A 15,674-nucleotide genomic window follows, 5' to 3' on the forward strand; every position below is an offset into this window, starting at 1 on the left:
TCACTGTAGTAGTTTTTGATATCGATACTCTAGAAATTTGAGATAATTTGAAATTTCATGTTGAATGTCTTCTTTTTCTGTATTGGATAAATGTTGATCTGTGTTTAGTGTTTGGTAAGCTTTTGATATGATTTGTAATTGTCTGAATAATTCATGTTCCAAGCGATCGTTTACTGTTAAATAACCATTTTTCTTGGTATTTTTCCATTTTAAGTTTGATATATCATGTTTCAAATCCGTCATAGTAGTACAATGTGAGGATTCAGTTGGAATGGATACATCTAAATCAGTATGGTTATTTTGGGTCTTCAATACCTATCAGTACATAAATGAACAATATTTAAGTTCTTCGTTCAATATTTCAGTGCTTTGTATTGAATTAAGATGATATCGCTCTTCAAATTTTGATTATGAGTGTATAATTGTGTCTGGTAATACAGTAATCAACTAATCACCCAGTATGTCCGTTGGATGTATAATGAGACTTTTGTATTCCTAATTTTATCCTAATCAGGTACTGAGTTGATAAAAGTAAAAATCACACTCAATTTTATGTTTGCTCAACTTAATATTGATAATTGTTTGTTAGAGATTTTACCATATAAAGCAGCTCATTATATACAAGGATCTTATTTCAAAAAAACCCCCGCTCCTAACTAACTTACAGTTGGAGAAATACTTACTTGTCTTTGCAAATTTTGGAAATTGAAGCTGATATTTTTATCACTTTGTTTTAAATTTCCAGTATCACTCATTGTTCTAGTTCTGTTGTTGGTTTTTCCATCATCATTGTCGATATTTTCTTCTTCAATGTATGAATTTAGAAGTTCTTCAGCTCGATCCAATATCTCTTGAGGAAGTGCAGTAAGCCTGGCCAATTTAATACCTGATTTTAGGAAAAAAAACTTCCGATTGAAGTAATAACATTAGTGATTGTTATGTTAATCTCAGATGCATAGAGCTTGATATTACAATCAGTGATTTCCAATGATTAAAGATTCTCTGATTGTATGTATTTATACACCTAGAATTTACCTAAATTGTTGAATAGTTCTCAAGCACCAAATATGACTAATTTTCTACGTGTTTGAGAGAAAAGTCAATTTAACACTACAAAACATTGGCTGTAAAAGAAACCCAAGAAGCTACTGTTTCTTTTGTAATAAGCAGGATACTGGTAGGTCCTGGGTTCGATTCTCACGAGTGCGGGATTGTGGATGCACACTGCTGAGGAGTCCCATAATAGGACGAAACGGCCGTCCAGTGCTTCCAGGTTTTCGATGGTGGTCTAGCTTCAATTGACTCATGCTTTCAACTATGAAAATACTAAATCTCCACAAAACCTCTTCTAATAATAAAATTTATCGTTTTCTCATATAAATGTTCCTAATTTATACATATAAATAAAGAGAGTACAGCGATTGTAGTATAATAATATGAATTCGTCCATTTCATGGATCTTTTTCAGCTGCTTAGGACTTAGAAACAATAGTATTGATCATTAAAAACAAAACTGTTCATAAATTATGTAAGAATAGTATTGATTAAATTAGAGTGTAACATGTGGTTGAAGACAGCGACTGTAGAGGGGTTAAGTTGTTCAAACGGTTGTTTATCTGTAGGCTAAATACATAAATATTTTTCAAGAGAAAACTAAGAAGAACTCGGAAACATAATTACTATAAATAAACTATCAGCATCATAGATCATGAACGGAATTGACTATCTGAGTAAAATTCAGATGATAAAATAAGGGATTATAATCAAGGTCAGGTAAGGATGCTTAGGATTGAGGTCAACAAGGCAAAGGAAGATTGATGACTGAGTCTTTACTGATGTAAAGTGTGCATACTTGTCTGATGACTAGTACTAGCGAATGTAGAAAGTGTATCTAAATAATCTCAGAGATTAAAATTTTAATAATTCCAATGTTTTGTCTAACAAACTGGTCTGTATGTTTTCAGGAGGAATATAATTTTTAAAAAAAATTTCAATCGCTAAAATTATTTGAAATATAATTTTTACATTCACTGTCTTCTACATATTCGGCAACGATTTTCTGTCGAAATATTTACTCAAATTTGAACGGGTGTTCATATATATTAGTGCTATTGTTTCTAGGTTGTAATGAGCTGAAAAGTATTCACGAAATAGTTGAAAGCATGAGTCAGTTGAAGCTAGACCACCAAGAAAGACCTGAAAGCATTGGACGGCCGTTTCGTCCTATTTTTGGGACTTCTCAGCAGTGCGTATCCACGACCTCGTCTCGCGAGATTCGAACCCAGAACCTATCAGTCTCGCGCCAGAACACTTAACGGTGGATGCGCACTGCTGATGAGTCCCACAATAGAACGAAACGGTCGTCCAGTGCTTCCACGTTTTCCCTGGTGGTCTAGCTTCAATTGACTCATGCTTTCAATGATGCAAATACTAAATCTCTACAAAATCCTCTTCTGATTCACAAAATAATTGGATCCATGAGTCATTTTACTACCATCGTTTTTATCTATATTCATCCGATTTCACTTATTCGTTTAACGTCAATTCTGTTCCACTTTCTAATACTCAAAACGAAAGGTATTTAGCCTGCTTTTTTTAATCTTATTTTTATTTATCAAGTGATTGGTTCATAGCCAAGATAAAATTGTTGAGTCTGATTTAAGTTTAAGTTTCAATCACTTCTCTATAGTTTTAAATATCTCGGTTTCTGCAGATGACTTTGTTAACTCGTTAATCAGTAATGATCAAATTAGAACCTGGTACAAATGTCCGTCGTCATAAGTTCTAATAATGCATTTATAATGAGATTGACTGAACGTTAGTGGAATGGATAAATACATATGAAGGAATAGTGTAAATAAACCTCTGGACTAAGATAGAGAGTAAATGTAGCTGGGGCAGTTTGATCGGTTTTAAACCATGTTAGTCAACCCCTCAAACTATTATGGTAATCACATACAGACCCCAACCAGGTAGTCTTCATCTATGAACAGTTATTGACTTTTAATGTACTAACTTTAAGGTGGTCAGGAAACAGGTATATTCTCTTTAGTTTGTAGTATTTACTACTAGTTCACGCCTACGTAAATCATCCTAACTTTTTGAAAGACCAATTGATCTAATCTTTTGGAGTCGTTATGTGCAAATGCATTCAACTTTTTCAATTATTCACTTGTAATCTTGACTATTTTTATGACGGTATAGTGCATACATTTGCTCATCGCTTCCTCTATCGGTCTTCCATCTTTAGCATGATTTTTCTGTCTGACTATAAATGTTGGGTCGCGTTTAATAAAATTGTAAAAGCTGGGAAACTTTTCTCCATACCATATATCCAATAGTCTGTCCAAGGTAAATTCTTTCAACCCTATTCGTATTTGACTTTTTATTACCACTGTTGTCCAACGGGGTTAGCCTAAGTAATAGTATACGGAGTTGAACGGAAAATGTATATCCTGTGGTTCATTTGTTGCTACCTATTTATATTGAGCGATAAAAGGTATGCAAGAAAAGAAAAAAAAAACTGTCTACCTACCATACATTATTTTGGGTGATATTCCTTTGTTTAGTTTATAAGTAAAGGTGATTTGACCTAGATCTTGTTTGACTGAATCAATGGATTCAAAACTTTTTAGATAATGATTCATTTTAAATGTATTTGGATAATTTTCATCTGAGAAACTATGAACTAACGGAGATTCTTCAATGGAATTGCTGTTATTAGCGTATGGTGTTTCATAAATATTTCTATTTAATGTACGTATATTATGATGCTCATAATGATAGATATTTAAAAATTCTTCTTCTACTGAAAAATAATAACTAGAATAAGAATTAATAAGTAAAGTAAATTAGCTGAAAATAACAAAACTAAAGTAAAAGTCAATTCATTGAATTACTAGCACTGAATAAATAATTAGATATTCAAAATTCAAGAATTTTATTTTAACTATATCATCATTGAATCTGTAGGTATCATTATCAAAGTTTTGATTTGATAATTTTGAATAAATTGAGCATTAAGGTAGATTGTTATAAATAAAGAGAAAATATATTTGTAATATCCCAATGAGTAGAAAAGTTAAATTTTCTAACGTTTCGTGACTTAGTCCAAGCTATTTCTTCGGAGCGTAAATAACCAGATTATTGCCCCCGCATGCCCTGGTACCGCTGAGAGTGGGGAGAGTCCGCTCTCCCTCCCGAAATGCTTTCACATGGCCACGCATATATAGCCTCTGCCAGGGAAGTCCTACTCACTGCCTTCTCGTGGCATTACTGTTGTTTACGAAATTGAGAGAACAAAAAGCGAATATCCGGAGCTTTAACCGGGTTGGTGAACACGGAAAGTTTACCTAGGGCAATTGGAAAACCCTCATTCCAAACCAATGATGCGCATGAGCTCTAGTATCCAGAGGGAACAAATGGAGTATGAATCAATCGTTGGTCACCGGTTACCATGGGACTGCATCTCCTTATGATGCTGCACTACCTTGTAGATCAAATCTTTAGGTCAAAGGCTCTGGGTGTGGCCCTCCAAGAAAACTACCTGTTTCGGTTTGGGCACCCAGACAGTATCACAGCCCTCACACAAATCAAATGAGATTTGTGCGGTGCATATATATCTGGTGCCCTTTTGTACTAATATTTATGTGTTTAAATAAATAAATTCAATCACCACTAAATTAGTATGTACTGACTAGACTAATGGATTTTTTCTTTAAACTTTACCAGTAATTACATCTTTCTCCGTGACCTTATATAATATAAAGACATTGCAACATCTTCATATGTCATAATGAATAGGATATCTTAATGATCATCAATTCATTTCATTTAGTCTCCTCAATTACTATTTCGATAAATATTCTTAAAAACAAAAATATCGTATCATTATCAAAATTATAGTTCACGTTTCTTCGTTATGTAAACTGAATTTCTATTATATAGACATCTAGATTTGATCCTTATGTGTATGTTTTCGGATAGGTCAAATTCATTTATTTATTACCCACTAACTAACATAACCTGATACTCTTATAGTCAAACCATTACATAATTTCTAATTGTGCTAATTAATAATGACTTTTCTCAGATCATTTTATGTTCATGGAAAGTATAGTTGTACTATAGATCAATCTTAACACTTATTGTTATAAGTATAAAGTATTTATAGTTTACATCACACACTGATTTCATTTAAACAACCACTGAAATGTTTCGTCCTATTATCAAACTCCTCATGGATGTGCCCCACTAAGAATTTCCATAGTAGAATGTAACAGCTTTCCAATCCTTCCCGGTTTTCAATAACTGTCAAACTGAGAGATCAGTCTATGATGTGATCTATGAAATACTATATAAACTTCCCATAGTAAGAAACAGTATTTATTTGGCAATACTTTAAAGAAATTCCTAATTGAAATATCATAATAACCCACACTTCACTACTAATGAACAACTAGTCGAGTATTTTAAAAAAATTAAAATGGTTGTACAACTTATGGTATATATATTTGATCTTGATTAAAAAATGAATAAGAATACATTCTACCTTATCATTTCATTATGTATACTACAAAAAAGGGATTTAAATGTTAATTTAATGGACTATTCGCTTTAATGACCAACCTCTTCTTAGTTTTTTTTATTTTAAAATGATATACAGTGAATAATTCAAAAATAACTCCTTCCTACAAAGTATGATCATTGATAAAAGTCCATAGGTTCCTTTTATGAATATATTATTAGCCTATTTATTTTTGAGTTTTCATGCATTCTCTTGTAATCATTATTCGTCTATGTCTCCAAATAGTAAGGACTTGAAGAATTAATGTTAACAAATAAATAACTGAATAGTTGAAAGCGTGATTCAATTGAAGCTAGACCAGCAGGGGAAACCTGGAAGCACTGGACGGCCTATTCGTCCTATTTTGGGACTCCTCAACAGTGCGCATCCACGATCCTACCTCGTGAGATTAGAACCCAGGACCTACCAGTCTCGCGCTAGACCACTTAACAGATAGACCACTGAGCCGGCATCCGATGTTGTTTATGTCTAACTCCAACCAATCCACGAAGTTGAGTGGTCTAGCTTCAATTGACTCACGCTTTCAACTATGAAAATATTAAATCTCCACAAAAAACCCTTTCTGAAAATAAATAACTGTTAGCTATATTTATCATATCGTCTACAGAACCCATTTTATGATGTGCAAATATTGAATTATGTATTAGTAAAAGTAATATATTGAAGTATTGTAGTCAAAATTAAGATAGTGAACAGCTAAAGATAGTCTAGTTTCAATACATGTTACTTACTTTTCTACATTTGGATAGAATGAAGCTAAAGAGGTCAATTCATAACGATTAGTTGCCAAAAACGTAAAAGCCTACATAACAAACAGCGTCAAACATTTCAGTTATAAGTGATAACAGGAAAAAATAAGAGAAAGGTAAATGAGATGAATCTGACTTTCATACTTTTTGAGTGTTAGTTTAAACTATTCATCCATTTGTAATATGATCATGATCAATCTTAAGATTCAGCTTATTAAAGCTCAGTACAATGGATTCCTGTATTGTTAACTCCAACTGACTATTAAAGGATTGTTAAATCATAACAGAACTAGATAACAATTCGGCTGTAATTATGCACTAACACTGTACTTCTGAAAACCAAAAGAGTTAATAATAAATATATTTTTGTTATATCCCAACGAGTAGAAAAGCTGTATTCCTGACATTTCGTAGCTTAATGTAAGTCACTTCATCAGAGTAAATAAATAGTTATTTATTTTTTTCTACTCATTGGAATATAACAAAATTATATTTGTAACTAACTCTCTACCCAATGCTCACTTTATTTGGAACTATCAAGTCCAACCTTGCTATTAATACCTACAAAAGAATTAAGGTGTTATTATTTAGCATAGCTGTCTTAGAACTTGATATGACAGGAAAAAATAAGTACTTAAGCTCCATCGAGGTCTGTGTGATCGGGTTGTAATTGCAGGAAAGCGGTTGAATGCTCCAGTTGATTATATAGTCCAGATTGTCCATAATAGTACCAATGATATAGTGATAGTACAATAATAGCTGACAACAATACTTAACGCTTCTTAATTTAGTATACAGTTTTCAAACGTTAGTTTGCTTGATTGCCAGAAAAGAACACAACATAGAAAGTAGATAACTTTTAATTATACAGTTCGATCATATAACTTTTTTCATTCAATAATATAGACAAAATTTTAACCACACATCAACATAATTAGTAAATTACAATATAGGGGTAACTATATCATAAATGATTTCTTTAATGTATGTCCGATCCATTTCCAACGTCTCTTCCTAATTTCCTCTTCATCCGGATGTTGGTTTGTTCTCTCCCACAGTAGTAGGCTGTTGCTGATGGTATCTGGCCAGTGAATTTTGAGTATTTCGCGTAGACACCTATTTATAAATACTTGTACCTTCTTCACGATGGTTGTAGCAGTTCTCTACGTTTAAGCTCCATACACTAGGACTGTCTTGACATTCGTATTGAAGATTCTGACTTTGAAATTAGTTGAGAGTTGTTTTGAGTTCCATATGTTCTTCAATTGTAGAAATGATGCCCTTGCTTTGTCAATCCTCACCTTTATATCTGCATCCGATCCTCCTTGTTTATCGGCGATGCTTCTCAGGTACATGACTGTTTCAATCTCGTCCAGAGTATCGCCATCAAGTGTGATTGGTTTGGTGTTCTCCGTGTTGTATTTGAGAATCTTGCTTTTTCCTTTGTGTATGTTGAGGCCTATTGATGCAGAGGCTGCTGCTACATTTGCTGTCTTCGTCCATATTTGTTCGTGTGTGTGAGAGAGGAGGGCTAGGTCATCTACGGAGTCCAAATCGTCTAATTGATTCTGAGATGTCCATTGTATTCCGTGCTTCCCCTCAGATGTCGAAGTCTTCATAATCCAGTCAATCACCAGAAGAAAGAAGAAGGGGGGAGTAGACAGCCTTGTCTAACTCCGGTCCTTACTGGAAATGCATCTTTCAGCTGTCCTCCATGCACGACTTTGCACTGTAGTCCGTCGTATGAGTTTCGGGTAATGTTGACAATCTTTTCAGGAACTCCACAGTGTAGAAGAAGTTTCCATAATGTTCTCCTGTCCACACTGTCAAACGCCTTCTCATAGCCAATGAAGTTTATGTATAGTGATGAGTTCCATTCAATTGATTGGTCAACGATGATCCGTAGTGACGCAATTTGGTTTGTGTACGGTCGATCCTTACGGAATCCAGCCTGTTGATCTCGAGGTTAGGCGTCTACTGCGTCTTTCATCCGGTTCAGCAACACTCTGTTGAAAACTTTTCCTGGTACTGACAACAAACCGATGCCTCTGTAATTCTCACATTTACTCAGATCTTCTTTCTTTGTTGACAACAGTTTATTTATCACAAAAGTGCATACGGATAAGAGAATACATAGATTCAACAATTGAAATACTCAATGATTACACAATAATAATGTGGATAAAACCTGAGTCGAATAGTCCTGAAAGCTGAGCTTGCCTCATATTTACCTCGTTATAGTAAAATTGTCAATAATAATTATTTCGTAGAATTATTAAAAACTAAAAACATAGCGGAAACTAAACACAAGTAAATGCACTCCAGTGACATTACAAAGTTAGATATGTGAACAATTTTTAACACGTAGATCCATCGACAAAACAATACTTAAGGTTATTAAATTCTATAACTGTAAAATCTATGAAGAGAATATATTTTTGATTACAGTCCCATTCCAGAAATAATCGTTGAATTTAATTAAAATGGGTCTATTACGTTTACTAGATATAGAACAATAAGTATGTTGGGAAATATTTTTACATTCTGAACTCACTTTATGTTCCAGTAAAGCTTCACAGATTGCCCAATTGAGATATTCCACTTCATCAGGATCAGTATCTCAAAGAAAAAGGAATTTTAAGTTTGGCGATTAGTGAATATATTCGGAATAAGATGGGATTTCTGGAATTCGTTTTTCAAAGTATAGAATAATCTCATACGTATAAATTCCTTACTAAGTTAAAATCATCAGTAAGAAAATGTCTATTATCTGAAGCCCAAAATCATATCAAATAGTAGTGACATTGGATCATATATTGTTGAGCTATCCAAATCAAAAGTATTTTCAGAAGTAACTATTTACTCTGAAAACCGATCAAGTCAAATATTGTGTTCATGGAGTCCAATTTTTGCGTTACTAACAGGAATCTCATAGATGACTAAACGTAAACATAACATAAAAAGTCATGTTTTTCATTTACGTAAAGTAAATAGCAATTGGTAAGTAATGATAATATTAAGTCTCCCACAATTTAACAATAAGTAATACTTTGATTCATTTGTACAAAAACTATATAATTCAAATAGCTGTGTGTTTCAGTCAAATCGAGATGATCACTTTGACTATACGATTCTATAAATATAACCTAATTTCAAACATGAATAGTCCACCTTAATCTTGTATAGCTTCCATCACAACAGTCAAAGTTGATAATATCAGAAAGTCAAGTATGAAGATGAATGGTTGGATTTATTTCCAACATAACAGAGGTGCAGGCGGAAAAATGAAATAAACGCGTAAAGTGCACAACTACAAATAAATGAGCAGAAATATTTTGTCAAGAACTTATGTGGATAAACTACCACAAGTCATTTAAAAGACTAATTGCCCACCATCAGTGTACGCCCCTCCTTCATACATACCACCACCTACACAGGTTCTGGGGCATGCACTCAGCTCTGCGTTCCCAGCACGTCCAATAGTCACTCCTGTGAGCGGTTTTATGGCTCCACCTTCCATGCTTCCTGTAGCTCTGCCCACTGGTAGTCTTGAAACAACTGGGTCAGTGGAACACACCATATGATACATCTTCCTCACACAGCTACGCTTCGGAAACAACAGGACACTGTTTTGATTCCTAGTCAAAACAGATCCTCCGCGATGACATTTTACGATTCTGAGGGAAAAGCGAGAACGTGAGGAATAAGAGGAAGGTGGAACTCTAAAAGGATTAGAAAATACCCATGGTTCTGATGATCCTAATGGTCCAATGACAACTGAATCTGAAGGAGGAAGGTAGAAGAACAATATTCCCTGAACACCCCTAACATATATCCTCATTCCACCTACCTAAGCTTCTGTACATCGAGCTCCTGCGACATTTATTAGTCTTTTTATTTGATGGGGATCTTTAAACGACAAGTCATTTAGTTTAACAACTGTAAAGCATACATTTAATTAGTAACTGTAGATTATTTAATTATTAAACTGAGAAGTTACTAACTGGAAACATTACGTTTCAACATCTTATTACTAATAATAACATCAAAAATCTAAAAACCATCATCTTTATTTCCTAAGAATAATCAGAGTTGACCGAGCGAGAATAAATAGAAACTACTTGAAACAGTTTTAAGATCTTTTTCATATTATGATATTATCAAACTATGCTTAAATTTTACTAATTAACTATAGACTCATTAACTTTGGCTTATCGTTTTCTCAACATTTCCGATTTCGTCTATTTACAATTCATGTAATTTATTTTTACAAATTCTATGAGTTATCTGAAGCCTCATACTGTGCAAGATCAAATTTCATATAATAACTCATTTATAAAAGAAAAAATTGATCACATATTTTGAAATTTGTTGTCTTATAAAAGAAGACATTGGTGAATTTCGTGGATTGGTTGAAGTTAAACATTAACACAGTTGGATAACGGCCGGCTCAGTGGTCTATCGGTTAAGTGCTCGCGCGCGTGACTGATAGGTCCTGGGTTCGATTCTCACGAGGCGGGATCGTGGATGCACACTTCTGAGGAGTCCCACAATAAGACAAAAGGGTCTTCCAGGTTTTCCATAGTGGTCTAGCTTCAAATGACTCATGATTTCAACTATGAAAAATACTGAAATCTCCACAAATCCCCTTCTGATTATAATCATATGCTCACTAGTGAATGACTTCATGATACATGTCCTGGAGTTCTAGTGGGAAGCAGTAACCAGTGGGGTTCAACCACGTCTGTTGTGAGATAACAACCCACTGAAGACATTTGGTGAACGGTTGCTCAAACTTCGTAGATTGGTTGAAGTTAGAAACTAACACCGTTGAATGCCGGCTCAGTGGTCAACGATTAAGTGCTCTGGCGCGAGACTGGTAGATCCTGGGTTTAAATCTCGCGAGGCGGGATCGTGGATGCGCACTGCTGAGGAGTCCCACAATAGGACGAAACGACCTTCCAGTGCTTCCAGGTTTTCCCTGGTGATATAGCTTCAATCGACACATGATGTCAACTATATAAAAAATTACTAAAATCTCCACAAAACTCCCTTCTGATTAAAGAAAGAAGACAAGAAATGGACTTTACCATAAATAAGTAAATATATGTATATAAACCTACTGTGACATAAACCATCGATAAGAATAATAGATGATCTGGAGAAATTTTGTAAAATATAAGTTAGTTCTCTTATCTGTAATGTAAAAAAAGTTTCAACAGTATTTACACGTGAATTAGTATTAGACGTCAATTGGTGATGTTATATATTTTTTAGCATTTTATACTTTGTATACATGTATTGCATAGTCATTTGAAATTCAGATGTGTGACATCATAATAAAACCCTTTTAATGCACAACATTTTGATATACAAAATTATACTGTGGTATATACTAATTATGTTGACAGATATAAATAGTATGTAAAACCAACCAAATGTTGAGTGCTCGCAGCAGAAGATTGAATTGAAGAGAACAGAAAGGGAAAAGGAAATTAATTGTAATAACAACAGTATTGAAAGAGTCATGAAGTATGTGAAGGACGATTGATGGGAGATGTGCCAATCATGTGTTTAGTGTACGATTTTAATACTGTAATTTTGCGTTAAACGATGAGTTAGTTATTCCCACCATGTCTTCGTTCACTACAATATTATCAACAATGTATTGCAGGGCTATTTGTTTAATATCCTAAATTCTGACTTAGGTGTTCGGCAGTAAAATACGGTAAATTGGGAAATAATTAAAAGTTGTAAAATAGCGCATAACACACTACATCATTTCATGATTAATAGCGATTTCAAAACATTTACAATATTGTTGAAAAATAATTTGGATAAATTTTAAAAGAAAATTAATAAAACAAAGAAACTTCCATATAATAATATTTCCACATATCATCGAATTGAAGAACTCATTTGTAAAGTCTGTTATACCCTCAAATGCCCTTGTACCGCTGAGGGTGGGGAGAGTCAGCTCTCCCTCTGCAAACGCTTTCACAGTCACTGTCAGGAGAGTTCTACTTACTGCCTTCTTGTGGCGGGAGTGTTGTTTATGAAATTGAGAGGACGAAAAGCGAATTTCCAGCGCTTTAACCGGTTTATTGGACACGGAGGATCCACCTAGGGGAGTTGGAAAACCCTGATTCCAAACCAATGGTGCACATCGGTTCTAGGATCCTGATGGAACCAATGGCGTATGAATCAATTGTTGGTCACCGGCTACTACGGGACTGCATCTCCCAACGCCGCTCCACTGCCTTGTGGATCAGACCTTTAGGTCGAAGGCAAGAACGTGGCCCTCTGAGAAAACCACCTGCTTCGGTTTGGGCAACCGAGTATTATCATATCCCACACACTAATCAAATGACTTGTGTGATGCATATGTATTCTGTGTCCTTTTGCATCAATATTTATGTGTCCAAATAAATAAATGAAGTCTGTTATGGAATTAGTATTTTAAAAATAAAGGAGCAGCATAAGAAGTTACGGTTAAAGATTAGATCAAGACTTAATTTATAGAAAACAGTAAGAATGATGTATGCTACTTGACTTTCAAGTCAAAAGTGTTAACTACAATTTAGTTTCATTAAAAAAAAACATAGAATATTATGAATAGGTGGTGAGAAATATGTAAACGTTATTCATATAAGCTAATAAACTAAGTATTTTTGTCTGAATTCATTAACGGTTGACGAATGTAAATCAAAGCAACTACTGTGTCCGTTAAACACTTGAATATCCTTGATTGGACTTCTTGTGAGATTGTCAGTGAATACAATTCGTGTCTTTTATAGGTCATGTCTTAGATACAAAACTTAGTTTCTAACCGTTTGGTTATAAGTCAAAATTCTGTTTCATCTACATTGGTTTGAATAGTTGAGTTACAACAAAGTTTTATTGACTTAATTTCTCCTATGGGTTTATTGAAAATACTCATCTTTTTCAAATATTATGCAGCATACAATTAACCTATTATTCATTTACATTGATTGACTTACTTCATTAACAAAACTAGATTCCCCTAAAATTATATCATCTTGCCCTTCTGTATGAAAGAATATTTGATCAGTAAGACGTACTGAAGTGAATTCAGCCGGAACAAATGAACCTATTTGTGCTAAAATTTGTATATAAGCAATTTGTCTAAGATAGGTTGTTTTTCCACACTGAAAAAACAGAAATACATTTAAAATAATCAGAAGGGGTTTTGTGGAGATTTTAGTAATTTTTTATATAGTTGAAATCATGAGTCAATTGAAGCTAGACCACCAGGGAAAACATGGAAACACTAGAAGGCCAAATCGTCCTATTGTGGGACTCCTCAGAAGTGGGCATTCACGATCCCACCTCGCAAGATTCGAACCCAGGACCTACCAGTCTCGCGCACGAGTACTTAACCGATAGACCACTGAGCCGTTATCTAACTGTGTTAATGTTTAACTTCAACCAATCCACGAAATTGAGCAACCATTCACCAATGTCATCAGTGAGTTGATATCTCCCAACAGGCCTGGTTGAACTCCACTGGTCCTAAATTCGAATCTAGCGAGTCGGGATCGTGGATGCGCACTGCCAATGCGGAGTCCCACAGTAGGAAGAAACGGCCGTCCAGTGCTTCCAGGTTTTCCATGGTAGTCTAGCTTCAATTGACTCATGATCTCAACTCTATAAAAAAATAATCGTAAATGACATATTAAAAGGGGTAATAGTTTTTCAAGTAGTATTCAATATTGATTAAAATGTATATCTTAGATATCCTTTAGTTACTGTGACCAATTTATTCTAGGTAAATGTTTCCGAAATTGCCAGACACAAATGTGAAATATCTTGATAATATCAATAGAATTTATTAGTTATAGTATTCAAGTTTATGAAGTGTTTCTTCATGCGAACCACCATGACATATTAGACGTAAATTTTAATCAGTTTAAAGAAATTCTATAGGTTCTATAACAACATTTACAACAAAGTCCATTATCTCAAGCATCGTACACTCAACTTTCTTAATGTTGAATCCCGTAGAGATTTATGAATGGTAAGTTTTGAGAACTATTTATGGACCAATATGATACGTATATTTGTTATTGTATAATTGTTAAGTAACTAAACTATTCATATTCGTGTTGTAGTGAACGAGAACACGGGTGGGGAGAAATCGAATGTATTTAAGCACAAATTACAGACTATATCACTAAATTCTGATAACCATACAGTCGGCAGTTAATTTGCAAAATAACGATCACTTGTCTCAATCTTAACTGATCCTTCTGGAAATATCAGTCCATCTTCTCTGATTTCATCGTTCATGCATTTCCTACCGATTGCGCTTCATTCCTGTTCGTTCCTTATCGATCTTCTGCCAAAATACATTCTATGTCCGACCATCACCATATACTACTTATATGGATATAAGTAAACTACACCATAGTGTCCCTCTTATTATAAGCTTTATTTTGACCTATAGACTATTATTATATGATTTACCATTCCTGAGTTATCCCTAGTTCATTAATTACTGTTCCCCCTATTCACAGCCACATTTGACCAAATGTTGTACAAATGTTATTTTCTATTTGTGGTCAGTTTGTTTGGTACATAAACCCGGTATGTTTTTGAATAATGATTCATATTGCAGAGGCTGTTATTGGTGTTCTGGACTTAACTGACTGGGCTAGGCAGATAGCAGGACCGACAAGTGCTCTAGACTGCTCATAAGAATTTTGTGTATCATTGGTTCGATCGATAATTCACTCCTCTCTAATTGGCGGTCTTACCACATCATATAATAACAGGGCACTCAATCAATCGATATAACAGTTAACTCACACCTTTTGTATGAACGTTTTAAAATTTGTTTTGAAAAGGAAAAAAATGTATTAATCACTTACCATGGGAGGTCCGGTTATAACATGAAAGTTCAAAGCAGGCGATGCATACTACAATGAAATATAAAATAAGAATATTATTACCAATCAACTTGTGTGTTACCGTATGATTTGCCACGGATAATGATTTCTTTTCTTCATCAGTAACAATATTTCGTCCATTTTTAATCCCAAGTATATTACTAAATATTGGGCAAACTGTACAAATGGTAAAAAATATTGATGTTTATTGGATCATAAACAAACCATTTTATTAAAGTTATCATTGCACAACACAACTGATTTCCGAAACATCTTATAAACTTGTTTAGTTCATGCTTACCAGATAACAGATAGAAATTATATTAATTTATATTGAGAGATTAACATAAGCAAGTCTTATGAAGAGAGCTGAAAGTTAGCGACGGTCATGTTTAAATGTGTCACCAGTCCATGAAGTCATTCATTGTA

The 15,674-nt window shown here is 34.1% G+C and overlaps 1 protein-coding gene across 1 annotated transcript in view; it reads right to left on the bottom strand.

Moving 5' to 3' along the window:
• The window catches only part of Smp_172620 (hypothetical protein), a gene marked incomplete at both ends in the record, with an annotated part of 63,786 nt that continues 48,112 nt past the window's right edge, over positions 1-15,674 (bottom strand). The window contains 9 exons of the mRNA XM_018796512.1: positions 1-315; positions 684-886; positions 3,536-3,822; positions 6,319-6,389; positions 8,891-8,955; positions 11,460-11,532; positions 13,338-13,505; positions 15,228-15,275; positions 15,328-15,422. Of these exons, the coding sequence (XP_018651646.1) occupies positions 1-315; positions 684-886; positions 3,536-3,822; positions 6,319-6,389; positions 8,891-8,955; positions 11,460-11,532; positions 13,338-13,505; positions 15,228-15,275; positions 15,328-15,422 (1,325 nt within the window). The remainder of the gene's footprint in view (positions 316-683; positions 887-3,535; positions 3,823-6,318; positions 6,390-8,890; positions 8,956-11,459; positions 11,533-13,337; positions 13,506-15,227; positions 15,276-15,327; positions 15,423-15,674) is intronic.

The sequence above is a fragment of the Schistosoma mansoni genome, chromosome 4, assembly GCF_000237925.1.
Source record: "Schistosoma mansoni strain Puerto Rico chromosome 4, complete genome".
NCBI classification, from domain to species: Eukaryota; Metazoa; Platyhelminthes; class Trematoda; order Strigeidida; family Schistosomatidae; genus Schistosoma; species Schistosoma mansoni.